The 16,555-nt window shown below is 50.8% G+C and overlaps 3 protein-coding genes across 3 annotated transcripts; 1 reads left to right on the top strand and 2 right to left on the bottom strand.

Annotated features, from left to right (window-relative positions):
- Positions 1-603: 603 nt before the first annotated feature.
- On the bottom strand, positions 604-8,069 carry ASPZODRAFT_107783 (hypothetical protein). The gene is made up of 2 exons (XM_022720954.1): positions 3,346-8,069; positions 604-3,284 (listed from the first exon to the last, which is right to left on the bottom strand). Exons 1-2 carry the CDS (start codon positions 7,935-7,937, stop codon positions 809-811), a joined length of 7,068 nt encoding a protein of 2,355 aa, XP_022585818.1. The 5' UTR covers positions 7,938-8,069; the 3' UTR covers positions 604-808.
- A 296-nt stretch (positions 8,070-8,365) lies between these two features.
- On the top strand, positions 8,366-9,456 carry ASPZODRAFT_107780 (hypothetical protein). The gene is made up of 4 exons (XM_022720953.1): positions 8,366-8,450; positions 8,543-8,556; positions 8,702-8,825; positions 9,083-9,456. The coding sequence occupies exons 1-4, from the start codon at positions 8,427-8,429 to the stop codon at positions 9,266-9,268; spliced, it is 348 nt and encodes a 115-aa protein (XP_022585817.1). The 5' UTR covers positions 8,366-8,426; the 3' UTR covers positions 9,269-9,456.
- A 3,155-nt stretch (positions 9,457-12,611) lies between these two features.
- Positions 12,612-14,255, bottom strand: ASPZODRAFT_12144 (hypothetical protein; the record flags this gene model as incomplete). The annotated part of the gene is made up of 3 exons (XM_022721289.1): positions 12,612-13,190; positions 13,263-13,628; positions 13,755-14,255. 3 exons carry the CDS (start codon positions 14,253-14,255, stop codon positions 12,612-12,614), a joined length of 1,446 nt encoding a protein of 481 aa, XP_022585816.1.
- Between the last annotated feature and the right edge of the window lie 2,300 nt (positions 14,256-16,555).

Raw genomic sequence — 16,555 nt, 5'->3', positions numbered from 1 at the left:
TGGAGCCTTTTTCGCTCTTTTCCAATGAACCATAATACAGGCCCTGCAAAAATTCCACCCACACAGCGCCAATTCCAAGAACAAGCGCAACTAAATTAACCCCCCCCCCCCCTCGTTATCATCCTGCCTCATTCGATAGACAAGAGATCTCTAAGAAATTTTTCTTCCTGTGATGACACCACCATGATACAATACGTTAACCGATCACATTCCCCCTCCCGCCCCCCCACACACAGGTGACAAGGTGATGAGCTCAAACATGAAGCATGAGTAGTTGCTTTCAGTCCAAGCCACAAAAGCGCTCGAGCCCAAGTTATCCCGGCAATAGACTCGGCCCTCTGGTCGACTTTCAAGGGTGGGATCGTCTTGTTGCATGAGTTCGAACAAGACTACATGTAACTACGTAGTATTCGTGATATGAAATCAAAGCTTGTCTATTTAGATATAACTATAGTATAAACTAAGAGTAGTCTCCTATCTCTTAGCTACTTCACGCTCTACCTCGGTTCTAGATTGATAAAGATTGCATTAGAATTATTGGTATACTACGATGGACATTCAATTCAATAGCACAGCTCTGATCTGTGGATACTAGATACACATAAGTTTTTTTAAAAAACAAAAAAAAAAAATGTCGATGACCGCTGAAATCCTTGTCTGACGGGTTTTTGGAGTTTCATGATTAGCATACAGGAAATAGGTTAAAACGACAAAAGTCTCGCAACGCCGGGATCAGGATGATTAAAGGGAAAAGGACGATGAAATAAGACAGGTAAAAGAATACAATTCGCCGCGGAAAACAACCCGCTCAGGCAAAATTATCGGACCGGTCAACCCAAATATCCTCCAACTCGGCAAAGTTCTGGAAATGCAACGGACGATGCTGTGCGTCGTAGAAACGTAGCGGCGTGTCGATCTTGACGTAGACGGGCCGTTTCTCGACCCCGCCAAACGAGCTGCCCATGAAGCTGTAGTTCCAGACATTGTCCTCTGGCACCAAGAAATAGCCTCTGATCTTGTCACTGAGCAGCAGCTGACACTTTTCACCCATACTGGTCGAGAATCCCTGCGGCTGGTCCGAGGTTGTGTCTTTGTTTTCGGCCCCCCATTTGTAGCCCTCGGGGGTAAGCGCCCAGGCAGCCAGAGACACGGATCCGGGCGTGAACGAAACCGTCATCGTCACTGTCTTCTTGTCCCAGGACGAATGGGCATTCATCAGGCGGGCATGCTGAGTGACATCCATGGCAGTCATGTACGGAGGCTCATTGCCCGAGACAGTATGGATGACACCCAAGGGCTCCAGACTGTTCAGGTAGTCGTGCTGCGGCAGCTCATGTGGCAGCTGGACATCGCGAGTGTTTCCGACTTGCGGGACCATGACAATGGTGCGCACCTCCTTGACTTGATCGTTATCCGGGGGTGAGCTGCCGTAGAGGTAGCCTGAAACCTGCACACGAAGATCCGCGATAGTGATGAAGCGTCGCAGGATGTTCTTGGGCATGACGTACGTGTACCCTTCCTCTTGGATGTCGTCGGACGAGATGTAGATGTTGTTCGACCGGGTGCGAAGGTTCGACGTCGCAATGGCCCGGGTGCGCCATTCAGTCTTCGACGCGAACGACTGCTGCTCGTACTGCGACGTCGTGGTGACGATGATCTCCTCACCACGAACGTTCTGAGTCTTGGTGGTGACGGCGGTAAGCTGCTTCTGTTCTTCCTGTTGCTTCTCGATTTCGGCTGCCTGCTGTCTCTGCAAGGATGGTGCACTGATCTCCATACCCAGAATGATGTCACGGACTTCGCTACTGGTCAAACTTTGTACGTTGACATTGTTCTTCTTTCCATAATCGTTCAAGATAAGGTCACGCAGCTGCACTTCAACCTTAATCCAGTCCTCGTCGGAGAGTGAAGGCCAGATGTGATGTTCCTGAGTGATCACTGTCTTATCAGGCCGCAAGATGATCTTTGTCTTATCAGGATTGACATGGAGGGCTCGAAGAATGAGGATCAACCTAGAGAAGGCCGTGTACGGAGAGATCGAACGTAACCATTCATCGTAAAGATTGAACAGCACCATCTGCGGCTCAGTGGCACGGAGAATCATATCAGCCAGCTTCTCAACCTTCATAGCGGCTTGGAATGGAAGCTGGAGCTCAGAAGCGCGAATAGAAATGTTGGGGAAGTCAAGCAGATGGACCTCAAGCGGATCAAGGAGACCCTTGCGAGTAACAATAAGCTGCTTAGGCTGCTCTTCCACCGGCAGAGAGCGGATGAGGGCCGCCACTTCTTCTGCAGTCTTCCATTTGGCCAGCTGACCAAGACGCTTCTGTCCAGCCCAGACACTCGTGTGAATGATCTTCAAGAAGAGTTGACCAGTTCGAGGGTTGAAAATAAAGATGGCACCGTTGATCGGCTTGGTGGTAAGGTTACCTTCGAAGGTCTTATGGATCGTCACACGGTACACGTTGGTGTCGTCAATGAACAGTTGGATCTGAGGACTGAAGAGTTCCGAGTAGTTCTGCGAATTGAGAAATTCCTGGTTGCTCTCTGAGGCATATAGCTGCAAGCCCTTTCGGATACGCTCTCTCAACACATACAAGGCAGGGTTTGCCTTCATGATCTTCGCCATCGCTTGCTGAATCAGCGTCTTCAATCCAGGGAAGTACTGGCCATAAGCCGAGTGTAGGTTGTATGCAAGGTCGATGCCGATCATGAGACCGGTGGCAGAGGGGTAGATGCTCATGCTATCCGTGGTGTAGTCGAGGTATTTGGCACGAACATATCTCTCGATATCGTGAGAATCATAATCACCATATCTCAGTTGCACATCAAGCCAGAACTTGTTGGTGGTCGTGGGCTCGTAAACATCCTTCGTATCAAACAGAAGGGATGGCCGCGTCACATTCCATTTGTTGGTCGCGAACAGAAGAATATCGGCACAGGAGCTGTTCATCTTGTATGATTTACGAGGATGGATAGTCTCCTTCTGAACTGCCTCGATACCCAACTGCTCCAATTCCTGGTCAAAGACCTGGCACAAATCCATGACAACGGACTCGTGAATCTTTTGCCACAAATGGGCACGGAAGATCTGGATTAAGGAGATCTTCAAGGTAGGAATCTTGCCGTGCAAGAAGATACCGGTAAGATCCAGTTGAACCTGGAAACCAACGTACACGTTGGCGCGGTTAATGGTCGGGGACCACCAAAGCGTGAATCGACGGTTCGGGATCTGGTTCAAACCCGATCGCTGGGCGTTTGTGAGCTTCTTGAACTTCATCGACCTGCCGACAAGTTAGTTTAACATTCCGCAACGTTCTAAAAGGGAAAAAAGGGATTACTAACTCTTCGAAGCCGCTGGCTCTTTCCCAAAAGAGACCCTCCCATGATGGAAAAGCGGTAGCCTTGAACAGGGTGTGTTCCAGGATGGTTTCGACACCACCCAGAGCCTGAATGACGTCGGTTCGGTAGGCATTCAGGTTCCACAGCTTGCCGTCGTGCCGCTGACTTGTCCACCAGAACGGATTGCTCTTCATCAACTGGTACTGCTTAAATTCGGCGCGGAGACGGAAACCCTTGTCGAAGCTGAGGGTGCTGCGATCCTTTTGGAACAGTGTGTTGATACGCGGCAGACCACGGTCCCAGCTATCCTCAAGATCCTCCAAGGTCAGGCGCCGATTCTGTTGCTGTGCTTCCTGTCGCTTTTGGGAATACTCCATCCAAACACGCTGAGAGTCGATGAACTCGGCCTCCCAAGGAATGATGTAGCGGAAAATGTTCGGAATCAAGGTTTCTTCGTCATGTGACATACCAGCACGGAAATGGGTGATTCCAGTATCCGTCTGCTTGGACCATCGCTTGTCACTAGCTGGAATGAGGATGTGAGATCCAGAGATCATTCCCAGACCACCAAGCTCCTTAGGGGTATAAAAGACAGCGGGAGGGAAGCGCGACGGCATCTTGGAGTTCAAACCAATCTTGACACGAGTCTGAATCTTGGTCTCGCATTTGACGATCGTATCCAAAAGGTTGACAGTCGAAACGGCAGCCTCACGGTAGTAAGTGAACAAGGCAATCAAAGCGGTGTTCCATTTGTTCGCGATCTTGGTGAAGGTGGTGGATCCAGACGACATGAGGATCTGTCGAATCCTGTTGTTGAACTTTTGGATGTCCTCCTCTGTGACTTGGAGGAAGGCATGAGCCGTTCGCTCCTTGGACGAGTTATCGACCAAGGACCAGACGCTGTCCTTCACCGAAAACTCCTCATTTTGATTGCGAATCTTCGGCAGGATGCGAACTTCAAACCCGCTCATTGAGAACAAGAGGTTAGGGTTGTCCTTGCTGTAGACGCTGGAAAACGTATCGTCCCATTCGACTGTTGTGATGGATCGGGGCAGGCGGTTTTTCAAATCCCAGAACACGGCACGGCCGAGGTTCACATCGTGGCGCATCAAGCGCATTCTGCAGTCGCGAGGCCAGCACTTCTTGTTTCTGTACCCGATGACGTTTTCGAAGTTGGGATCAGGATTTTCCGTCAGGAACCGTTGGATCAGGTCTCTGGACTCATCGGCCGAGAACCGGAAAAAAACCCAGATCTTGTCAACATAGCGGGTGTAGAGACGGATCGGGTGGCGAGTTTCAGTTGCACGGTCCCTGAATTGCAGGAAGTCGTTCGGACTCTGAGGCGGGCCTGCCATCTCGCTTGCACGTTGCAGACCAAGGAGGAGCAGATCGATCATGAGACCGTAGTACTGGAAGACGAATCCAGAGAACTGAAGGCCTCGAATCAAACCGTAGCTGTTGGTGTGGTTCATGTCCTTGTAGCTGAGCTGCACGTTGTTCTTTGACGTGATGTAATCAGCCAAGTTGTGATCCATGATGAGACGGAGCAAGCGGTTGAGCAATGTAAGATCGATTTTTTCATAGACCTTGGAAAGTTCAGTTTCAATCATCACATTGGTCTCTCCGTCTGCAGTCTCCCAGACGTTTGACAGGTTGTTGATTCCCTGAGCCCACTTGTATGTCAGCAAGGGAGGGACCTCTGAATCCGAGGGTTTGATCCACGCCGGGAACAGGTGACGCTGCTCGGCTTGGTACCAGAGGTATTGGTCGAGATAGGCATCAGTGATCTTTTCGATGGGCTCGACGTCATAGACGGGGTTGATATTGTTATAGTTGTCATTCATGTCGATGCCAACCTCCTTGAATGCTCTCTGGGTTAGGAGAAAGCGTTTGATTCTTGCCAAGGTGGTTCCCGGAGAGTCGTAGGCCTGTTCGATGAGCGCAAGCTCTTCACGCTGACTCTGATTAAGTCGACCCTTGACAGAGTACGATTCACGCAGGCGTTCAAGGGCCAGAATCAAGATCTTGGTATCGTGTTTGTAGGAGACACTGGGGAAAGGGATAGGAGAGAACTTGCGTGACTCAAGCCAGTGCACCATGGTGGTATAGATGGCAACGGCTTCTTCGGATGATACATAAGGACCATCCTTGAGGTAATTATGCTGCCTTTCTTGTTCGGCCTTGAGCCAAAGCCGTGTGAGACGACCGAGGTTCTTTTTCGCGACAGTCTTATCAACCGTGGCGCCGCGGCGAATTCTTTCCCGATTGTAATGTGCGACTGAAATCCACCAATCGGCCTTGCTCTTGACGTAACGAAGGATGATGTTCTCAATAGGAGCGGGCAATCCGGGCACCTTCCAGGGGATGTTACTCTTCCAGCATCTCCATGCTTCCGAAAGATGCTGAAGAACAGTGTTGACCTTGTTCTGTTTGATACCTTCGGGCATCATGTCCATCAGGTCTGCCATGACGGAAGCACGAAGCTCGAGATCAAAGTGGGATTCGACACGTTGCTTCGTCACGGTCTTGGCGACGCCCTTGCTGTGACGACCCTCGAATTGGCGCGAAAGCAAGTTTCCAAGCCATCTCTCCAGGAGGGGGATGATACCACGCATGAAGAACAACCAGACACGCCAGGCGGGGGCCCAGAACCCGCAGCCGGGACCCTTGCCGACAGGGCCCGAATTGAAACGGTAGTAGATCAAGTGCTTCAAGTCCTTGCATGACCGAATCTGATGCATGAGCTTGTACTTGTAACGGTACATGCCGGTCAACTGTCCAACATGGTTGAACGCATAGAGGATGCCATCAGCGAGCTGGAAGGCATCAATGTTGCCCAGGCGGTACTGAACCTGGGCGTCAACAATCAACTTGGTGAGACGCAAGATTTCTCTCATCAAATGGAAGGCGTTTCCGAATCGAGATTTCTTCCGCTCCTTGGTTGTCAAGGTCTTGACAGGCTTCAGGTTGAAGTTGTAATCCAGATGCAAGTAGGTCAGATTCTTGCGATGGATCAGGAGGTTGAGCATGTTGAAGCCTTGCCGGCACACTTGCAGACCTGCTTCAACCCAGTCAATGGTGGTCTGCTGGAAGAATTTGGTAGACTTCAATGTCTTCAGAAGGTTCTGCTTGCTCTGAGCCTTGGGCTTCTTTTTGTGAAGCTCGTTGAGCACGTAGGTCTTGAGCATTTTCTGGTAAGACACGCGCACTTTGACAGGCTGGCCCTGGGGGCAATGCTCGAGATACCACTGCTTCACCAGGGGTACATCCTGCGCGCGGACCATTTTTCCAGAGCGTTTGTTGAACGGATGCGGGGCCCACCACAGGGCAATAGCTGAGGCAGTCTCGGAGTTGTACAGTTCCTCGTCCGCGAAGAACGGCTCCACTTCACCAGGAAGCTCGAACTCATCGTCCTCCATGTTTCCCGGCCCAAAAACGGAATCTTCGTGGCTCACGGTGACGTTCTTGGGAGCGACGGATCGAGAAGAAATCGGGTTGATCACGGGGTCGAAGTAGAAGGCGGGGAGGTTAGGGTCCTCGGTTCGGACATAGACAACCTGAGGATGAGAGTACCACGAGATCTTGACGCTCCGGGGCAAGGTGTTGTACAGATGGGGGAAGGCCACCCGGTATTCCGTCCGAATGGGAGCACGGAAGATGATACGGTCGATGGCGTTGAACTCACTAAAGTCCTCGTCGTTGGGGTCGATATCCTTGTAGAGAGGTTCAAAGCGAGGGCCGCCGGGGATGGCAACGTTTAAAGCCTTGGCCGTCTTGAAGCTGCTGAGATCGAACATGTGAAAATAGTTCTGATCCACCACGTCACTCAGCAGCTGGTGGCTCAAGCGGTAGAGAGTCGCCATCTGCGGTAACGTCAAGTTCCATTCCCTGTAGCTGGGCCCGTTCACGTGGGGGGTATCGAGGAGCGGGCGGTGATCGTAGAACCATTCGTAGACGGCGGTGTCTTCGTTCTCGTCCAGTTCCATCTGGATGGGCTCGAGGGGCTCGACATCTTCGATGTTTTCCGACCACGACAGCGGCGGTTCCTCGTCATCAAAGGGGGGGAAACGCATCCGCTTGAAGTGTCTGCGGTCGCTCTTCTCGCGTCGCATGCACATCCACATAGTCGCCCACTGGGCGTGGAAGACGGGCTCGATGACCCGCGGCGTCTCGTTCACGAGGGTCAGGCAGCCGTTGACGTGGTACAAGACTTTAACTTCTCTGGCCGACTCCCAGGGCATTGGCATGTTTTCCAAGAGCTTCAGGACGGCGTGGGGCATGAACTTCAGCGCACCCAGATAGCTTCGCTTCTCTGTGCTGAACTTCTTTTGCGACACATCGCCGATATCCTTGACGATCTTGCGCAGATGCTCTGGCGGCATGTCGGCCTTCTGCGTCTCTACAAACCCCCCCTTCCTCTTCTCTCCGAACCGGTTACGCTGCGTCCGCAGCCATTCGTTCTTCTTCAACGCAAACTTAGCGACCGTCGGATCAGCCGGCGGCTGGTACCCAGGAGGCGGCGGAGCGAGCGGCATAGATGGAGGCGCCGATGCACCCCATCCTGGAGGTGGGGGAGGAGGAGGCAGCGATGCCATGATGACTTATTTGGCCGTCACAGCCCGGTTGATGATAGCTGTTTCTTCACCACCGCGTCGCGTGTTAAGTCGAAGGCAGGCGAGGAAGAAAAAAAAAAGCACCGCAACACGCAGTAGTCGCGGAGTGACACGTAGCAAAAGTGATGAAAAGGCCGTCAGAGGGACCAGAATCGATTCTCAACTGAAGAAACCCGACTCCTGGACGACCCCTGCGCGAGACAGGCTGATGCAAATCTGCTTCGTCAGTCCCAATCTGCCTTCTTGGCCAGGACAAGTCTGAAAAGAGGAGGCGGCTCCGGGCTGGTCCGCACTAGGCCCTGTATGGACTAGCGCGAGCTCGCCAAAAAATCGGCGCTAGCACGTGACCATCCCAGGGCTCGGGACGAAACCCACACAAATCCGTGACAATTCTACGACGACCACGACGACCACCGACAACGCCGCCAATTCTTTGAATCCCGAGTCACCGTAGGTTCAAGGACAATCAAAATGGCGAACAACAGAGTTCAATACGTGAGTCAACTTTTGCGATAATTCTAATCTTCCCCCCCCCCCCCATGTCGGCGTGCCTTTTACTGACCGGTGGTTTTTTTTCTCTCTTATAGCGCAGACGGAACCCGTATGTTGAAACCCTCTTGAATTTTTTCTCGTCGCCCGATCCAGCAGCAGCGCATATTCAACAGCGCTTTTTTGCTCGAATATGATTTTTGTGGCAGGATTGTCGTCTTCGCGAATGAATATTGACAAAGAATTTCGGTGTGCAGGTACAACTCGCGGTCCAACAAGGTCCGCGTCATCCGCACCCCCGGCGGCGACCTTCGTTACCTCCACATCAAGAAGAAGGGCACTGCTCCCAAGTGCGGTGACTGCGGCATCAAGCTCCCTGGCGTGAGTTCCCTGCGCAAATATGATCCATGATACATGATACCTTTCTGTTTTTGCTGGTTGGGTGTGAGGGGCAAGAAGCGGGCTTCGAGGGAACATGACAATGACGGAGACGACTCTTGCGTTGAAATACCCCCATCGAAGACCCTGCGAAAAGGAAAAAAAAAGAACCCGCAAACTGGATAGACATCTTTTATCTACAGTCGAGAAATACCTGGGTTGTGGACGATTTTACTGAGACATCTATTTCTGTACTGCAGGTCCCTGCCCTCCGCCCCCGCGAGTACTCCCAGATCTCCCGCCCCAAGAAGTCCGTCAGCCGTGCCTACGGTGGCTCTCGCTGCGCTGGCTGCGTCAAGGACCGCATTGTCCGCGCCTTCCTGATCGAGGAGCAGAAGATCGTCAAGAAGGTCCTCAAGGAGTCCGAGAAGGCTGGCAAGCGCTAAATCAACCCCGTCTGTCTTCCTACTGCTCGGTGTTGTGTTATTTTTGTTCTCGTGGGAGCGCAATGATTACGGAAAAGGAAATTCCGGCTGGGAATAGTTCACTTTAGAAAAAAAAAACCCCTCCATCATTCAAAAAGATGACCAGAAACGGGCGACCAATGAATCCAGTCTTCATTGTCGCTCAATGAATTTTCCTTTTTTGTCCATACCTTATCCCCTCCTCCTCCCCCGGTCGATACTCCCTGCGTATAGTTCCCATGTCTACGTGGTTTGGTCGAAGCCTGAACCCAAAGAAAGATGCCCATCAATGAACTTCAGCCACGACTGACGCCGCCGAACGGTCGAGATCTCCCTCTCTCCTTCCCGGATCATTCGGTATCTCTGAATCGATATCATTCGATTTCTTGTAGACCCTGACCATATGTAAGACCTAACTAGAATAACCCATGGCAGAACTCATCTCATGTTTTCGGCGCCTGTATTTTCTCCCGCCCCGGAATCTTCCTCCCCTCCCTTCCCCCATTGTCGCATCCCAAACCTACTGCCTATCTCCAATTTCTCTGTCCGTCACAACGGATTCTAATCCTCCTCCTACTCTACGTAAGTGTTTAGTATTATTGTAGGACCACTTATGATGATACTCCCTACTGCACTTCTCTTTCGTGGATTCAGTATCCGTCAATAGTAACCGAACGTTGAAACCGGCACATGCTGGACGATGGGATCCCTGTCTGCAAGAATGTACTAACTATAGACTGACTACCTATGTAGTAACTATGTAGGTAGTATGGCTACCTACATCGGTACTTTGTACTGAGCTCCGTCTAGGCACGGCACAAAGGTACCTACTAGGCACCCAGTATCTGCTACCTAGTACCTCGTACGGAGTACTCCGTACTTTGCACATTTCTACGACTCGCCTCGGCAAGTATGTACAATTGCATTATCATCCGATATTTCCATTCCCCCTTCATCCGACATCCGACCCCCCCCTTCCCGTCTTTAACCAGCAAGACATCCGAACCCTGTCTACAGCCCGCCCATACTACATAATGTAGTTGGTACCTTTACCCAGTAATTAGACGATCGACCCTTGATTCGTTAATAAACATTGAAACCAATATACGAGAATAACTACCTAGTATGCTTCTTTCTTTCAGTATCCGTGTAGCCAGGATGTAGTGCAAACAGATGACCACAAAGATTGAATAGGATGAATATTCTACCTTCTCATATGAGCTGACAGGGGCGTTCGTTCCGAGTAGAAAGGTAGACTCGAACGGCATTGATTGCGTGCATGCATCGACCTACATAGCGCCCGAGGAGTTTCCATGAATCGGCCAGAGGATGTAGGCAGTATGCAGACAGTAAGTATGCGTCCTCCTTCAGCCTCCTAGGATGAACCCCCCCCCGGGCTAGACTCTCTTGTCTTTTGTCTAGACCCGGGCCTGTGTTGTCAGAAGAGGCGTCTGCAGAGACCTGACAGCTGTGGGCAAAACACGAGTCCTCTTTTTTTTTTTTTTTTTCCCCTATCATTGTTATTATTATTATTATTATTTTTAATGTGCCTGCAATGCTTGGTGCTGCATGAAATGAGGAATTAAATGTCCACAACTGGTTCGTAGATAGTTATCTAATCCAATACTAATCTGTCAGTCCAAGGGTATGAGTATGTAGTAGGTGAATATTTTGTCCGTAGGGGTTAAGAAGACTCAGAGCATCAGCAAGAGTACTTCTCTTGCATCGACAGGGTACACTCCTCATAGCCCTCGTTCAACTCTTCGGCCGAAGAGTGCAGAACCTGAGTCACGGAAAGAAATTGACACATCTAAAAAGAAGAAAGCTGTTGGGCATGTCACATCCCTCACATCCCGTCCTGCGAGTCGGTTCTGAGAGATCTCCCGTGCAGACATTTGGGAAAGGTAAGTTAGGTACGGGCCGCGCAAGCCAGGGGAAGCATGACAGATCAAAAGTAGGCATCGATTATTGAAGAGTAGCTGGAGATAGAGAAAAGAGAGAGGGAGAGAGAGAGAGAAAGAGAGAGAGAACAAAGAAAGGACTCGCTTCGCGGCTGCATGTGGTGCTTGTTTGGGGGTCCTTTACGACGAGGCCGACCTGTCAGGAAACAAAGCTGTAAAAGGGAAGACGGGACAAAAAAAAGAAAAGAAACAAATAACTTCCTGGGTTTTCGGGCAGCAAAAGGACACTGCCTTAGCTCCTGATGATCGCAGCGAAGTCATCAGAGATTGTGGTGAAATGAATCAAGGTATCGTTACTCTTCCTCTCCCCTCTCCATTCCGTCTTATCGGTTTTGATGGGGATGGTTACACAGCCAGGTTGGAAGACGGTCGGAGAGCCGCCAGCAAAGAGAAAGCCCTCTCATTAGATAAAACAGCTGTCAAGTAGATCGAATCATAGCTACAAAAAGTACTTCTATGTACCTATTGACTCTGACCGTATACCTGTCGCGCAATAAAGCCCCGCCCGGTGTGTGTGTGTGTGTGTGCACATCACGTCATAAGAGCAGAATGGCTCCAACACGGCAGATTGCCCTGCGCAGCTTGCCATCACGAGGACTGGCCGTGAAATAGCCTGGCGTCACATACGGCTTACGATCAGTCCCCCCTTTGAGCGTCTAGCGTGCTCCAGGAGGTACGATTCATTGGTGGCGATGACACACTGCACTGAGGCACGTCGGAAGAGCACATGGAGCAAGTGGAGAGGGAAACAGAGGGGAAGAGTCGTATCTTGTCGTCCCCCGGGGGAGGGCAGTACTGAAACAAATTCACTCTTTTCTTCAAGACAGTTATCCAGATACCTAGGTTAGGTAGGTTGTGAGAACTGGTGGAATGCAATGTTCTTATTGGCAGGAAGTGTCCCATTTTCACAGAAACGGTCGAAAGTCATTGACAGTACTTGTCATGGAGGAAATGAAAACGAAATGCCAGAATTAAATAGTAATCATAGAAGGGGGGGGGGAAGACAAGGGGAGGAGGGCTGGCTGCTAAGGATCACTGAACCCATTCACTCCAACGCCACATCTTTTGCGCATATGCTTACAGAATCACAGTAAAAAAAATGAGTGTGCAGTATGCTCATGGTTTCTAAAAAAGTTCGAAGAGAACAAGGAAGGGGGGGATTGGGTTGGCTACCGAAACGACGACGACGGTGGATAAGAGAATGAAGGTGGGGAGGGGAGGGGAAGGGGGGAAGGGAAGAACAGAAAAGAAAAGAGAAAAAGAAAAAGAGACCCCTCTCGAAAACAGAACAAGGAAAAAAAAAAAAAAAAAATACCCTGTAGCGCTAGACAGTTCCCCGAGCCTCCAAGGGCCAGCTGTTTTTCCTATACACCGAGCTGGAGATCGGTCGGGAGTTCATTGTTGGCGCCGTACCCATTGGAGTTGATCCCAAAGACTGCTGCCGCCCCCAACCCAAAATTGAGATTGAGGTGACTATAGTCCGGACCTGAGCCGGGCATATCGCAGAACAGAGAGGGCGGCAAATGATGGGTGCAGCCAACGACGGTTTCCAGGCCGGCGGCCAGCGAGTCTGCCGTATGGGGGGGATTCGGAGGATGAGGTACCGGGGTGTGGAATTGCCACATCATATGGGCCGGCGGCGGATGAACGGGCGTCTGTCGTGGGCGGTCGAATGCAGGGTACTGCTGACGGCTCTTTTCTTTGCGCGCCTTGTCCTCCTGGCCACGAAGTCTGGCCGAATTGCGAGCCGCTTTCCCACCTTTGGCCCCCGACTGCTGTCGCTGCGGAGCAGGACTGTCCGAGCTCATGGTTCTCTTGTAGGTCGCCTGCTTTCGAAACCTTGTAGTCGACATCACCCCGTTCTGGATGGCCTCTTCCGTCAATCTCCAAAGATTACCCCCTTTTTTCCCGTTGCTGGGCTCTCCTTTGACCGCCTCGAATGCCTGGAGAGGAATCAGTCAGTTCGGAAAGAACACGAGAAGAAAGAGCAAACACTTGATCGAAACAAAACGTACCGCGTTCATAGACAAATTGTGACGGACGCTGTTCTGCCATCCCTTGGACTTGTCTTTTCCTTTCGAAGTGTTCTCTTCAAACCATTTGTAGATTTCCTGCAAGGAGAGCATGTTTCCAGACGTATTGATCAGAGCCTGGTAGATAAGAGTCGAATACGGAAGCTCGACGTTCTTATCTTCGTTGGCGTCCTTGGAGCTCGTTCGAATGCCATCTGTGTCGTTGGACTGAAACGAAGCTGTCTTGTCGCTAGGTCCTGGAGTTTGATATGATGCTGAACTGATGGAGGGTGACCGCGTTGAATGAGTGAGATCAATTACATCGCCAGCAGAGTGTTGGTGTTGGTATGACAGGTGCGACACTGTAGACTAGAAGAGAGAGAGAAAAAACAAATAAGTAAAGTGTAAGCTCAGAGATTTGGTCCAGGACAAAAGACATAGTAATAATAGAAGAATAACTAGAAGTCAGGGGGGTATGTAACCTCTGCTACTTACCCAGTCTGTTGCACACTTATTTTCATATGACGGGTGGGCCATAGGAACTGGGTGAGAAGCCACTCGATGGTGGTTACCGCGAGAAAAGGGCTGGATACCGTCCTGGTGGACCAGTAGCGCTCGAGGAATCTGGGACTGGTTGAGAACAGAGCCATAGGCGGTCCCTTTGATCCAGGATTCCTCATGGCTGGTTTGGGGGAAAGGCATCATCTCCGCCGGGGCTGGTGCAAAGGCGTAGTTCAAACCGGGTACGACAGAGGGGCAGGGGTCGCCTGTGGTGAGAGGAGTCGTGTTGGGAACAATTTGATCCGCTACCCTCTTTGCCTGTTGGTAGCAGGTCGAGGGGCTGTCACTGGAGAGTTTATTATTGCCCGGCGGCAGCCTGCTGTTGGCTGCGTGGGAATAATGATAACAGTGGAAAGAAGGCAAAGAAGAGGAAGCAGTAGGATTAGAAGAAGCCACGGAAGTGGGAGAAGAAGAAGAAGAAGAAGAAGAAGGCATGTTCTCTCTGAAGTGAGAAGCAGAGGTCTTCAATGAGTTCCCTACTGGGCCCCGATACATCTAGACAGTTGATGTTTGTCCTGTGGGCGGCAGGAAGTAAGAAGTAGATGGGCAGAGAAGGCTACCGAAGAGGGAGAGGAACAAGACTGGAGCAAGATATGGAGGAAAGCTCTGGCCATTCACAACCAGAAAGCAAGTCAAGGGCCAGAGGGAGTCAGAGTCGTGACGCTTTGCCAGCTCATTAGGCACATGCTCTGGCAAACCCACTGCCTGTCACTGGCGGTCGTCGAAACTGCTGCAGCTGCTGGATCGAAACAAGCAAATGGACCTCCAGTAAAAACCCCCTTCATCGAGAGCCGACACTATTGTTGTGTCATGCTTGGATCTACTGCGGGAGGCGGTTCCCTCGACCTCTCATTGTACCGTATCGACAGGGCCAATAATCACCCAGGCCCAGTTCTACAGGCCGCTTGCCTGGGGCGGGACTTAGTTACCTCCCAGCAAGCAGCAGCAGCAGCCGGGGGGGACGAGGCAGAGAGAGAGAAAGAGAGGCTAGAAGGAGGGAAGTGCGTCTTACTGGGTGCGTGCGGAAAGCTGCAGGGGCTTCCCATCACTTTGTCCGCATTCTATTTTTCCCTTTTTTTCTTTTTCCCTTTTTTTTATTTTTCCTTCGCGGAATGATCCGTCAAAGGGAGGCGGTTTGTTCTGGAAGACCTTTCTCGCGCCTATTGTCCGCCCTACAAACGCTCGCTCTTATGCCCGACCAGGAGTTTGTCCCCAGGCAATAATAAAGCATGGCGACACATAGAAAAAAACTGTTCCGATATCTGACAGTTGGGTTGGAGGCACGTGATCGCCAACTGGCCAGTCCTCAGGCCCGGGGAGGGGAGGAGAAAATTGTCCGCAAGCCATCGAGACACCCGCGAGACGATGGGGGAGAATGTCAGAAGAGAGTGCGACGAGGTGGAATTAAAGATTTGACAGTTCCCCACGCGAGGGAAGCCGTGCATCTGCTAGATCACATCGTTATGCTCCTAGAAAAGTGAAGTGGGCAGGGTGGGTGAAATATCCAGCCCAATCATATTGCCAGCTCTCATGTTGAACGAACTGCCCTGAAAATACCCAGTTTCCCGTGGCCACAAGATTGGGTGAGAGTCTCAAGCAACGGAGCAGGAGCACGATACAGCCCAGTGCTCGTGGGGGTTCTCTGCGGAGATGAGCGGACATCGATGCTACCATTGCTCCATCACATCTCCACCTATTAACCTAGTGGGATGCCACAGAAATATGATGTGGATTATAGCGTATCAGATCAACCCTTTCTAGCTGAAGAATTAACGTAGACTACTGTCATTTTTCCAAGGCAAAAAAAAAAGAGAAGTGGATCTGTTTATAGCGCTGGTATCCAGAGAGAAGCGAGTCAGATATATATAATTACCTTACTTCATGACAGATAGTATACTACATGGGTAACTAGTGGTCACTCACGAAAACAGCTTAGATAGGCCCGTATTCTATAATGCCTCTCAATTCACCAAGGCAATGGCCTGGTGATGCCTCCTATATCCATAAATAGGACAGACCAGCCTGGCAAGGCCTAGATAGCAGGGGAACCGCTATCGACACTGCAAAAGAGATGAAATCAGCACATTGCCTCTTCGAACCCACTGAGGAAGGCCATAATTATGACTATAAAGGACATACATATGGTATATGCTCCCTGAATCGCTGGAGCACTCGGGGGTTTTATGATATTCTTGGTTATAGAGGTGTTTTTACCCGTCTCCTTGATGACCCTCATGGAACCAAGGTAGGGCGAAGAATGCAGCCTAAAGAGATCAAAGATACCAATCAGTCCTCCGACACGGCTATGGCTTGACTAGAATTCAATAAACCCCACCGAGTAATCTTAGTGCACCGTCTGTCTTTGCAGCTGGGATATCCATGGTCAACAGATCTGCCTCAAGTAAGCATATCGAAGAGCTTTAGGTCAATGCCAGTTGCAATTGTTGTTTCAACCCAGAGGTCCATTTTCTGATTCGAAAGTACAATGCTTCGTCATGCTAGTAGCCGCTTGTACCGTATACCGAACCCTCTGTACAGTCTCCTAAGGAATCCCGAGAGGGGAGAGAGTTGAAGATCATCTTCTTGGTGGTGTCAGTGATACCACAGGCCAAAGCTTCCACTTGAGCAGCAATGCTAAAGGTAGGGGCGTAAGAAAGGGGCATACGAGTGGTTAGAGACGGTAAGTGAGGCATGATGGGCTGTCTTTGGCAAGAGCCCGAAGTCCACGTGAGAGA

Source organism: Penicilliopsis zonata (assembly GCF_001890105.1).
Source record: "Penicilliopsis zonata CBS 506.65 unplaced genomic scaffold ASPZOscaffold_1, whole genome shotgun sequence".
Lineage (NCBI taxonomy): Eukaryota > Fungi > Ascomycota > Eurotiomycetes > Eurotiales > Aspergillaceae > Penicilliopsis > Penicilliopsis zonata.
This window is presented reverse-complemented; position numbering and strand designations above follow the sequence as displayed.

Coding starts and splice junctions, on each gene's coding strand:
- ASPZODRAFT_107783 (XM_022720954.1), bottom strand. CDS start 7,937: ATGGCATCGCTGCCTCCTCCTCCCCCACCTCCAGGATGGGGTGCATCG. Junction 3,285..3,345: donor AGAGCCAGCGGCTTCGAAGA/GTTAGTAATCCC, acceptor ACTTGTCGGCAG/GTCGATGAAGTTCAAGAAGC.
- ASPZODRAFT_107780 (XM_022720953.1), top strand. CDS start 8,427: ATGGCGAACAACAGAGTTCAATAC. Junction 8,826..9,082: donor GCGGCATCAAGCTCCCTGGC/GTGAGTTCCCTG, acceptor TCTGTACTGCAG/GTCCCTGCCCTCCGCCCCCG.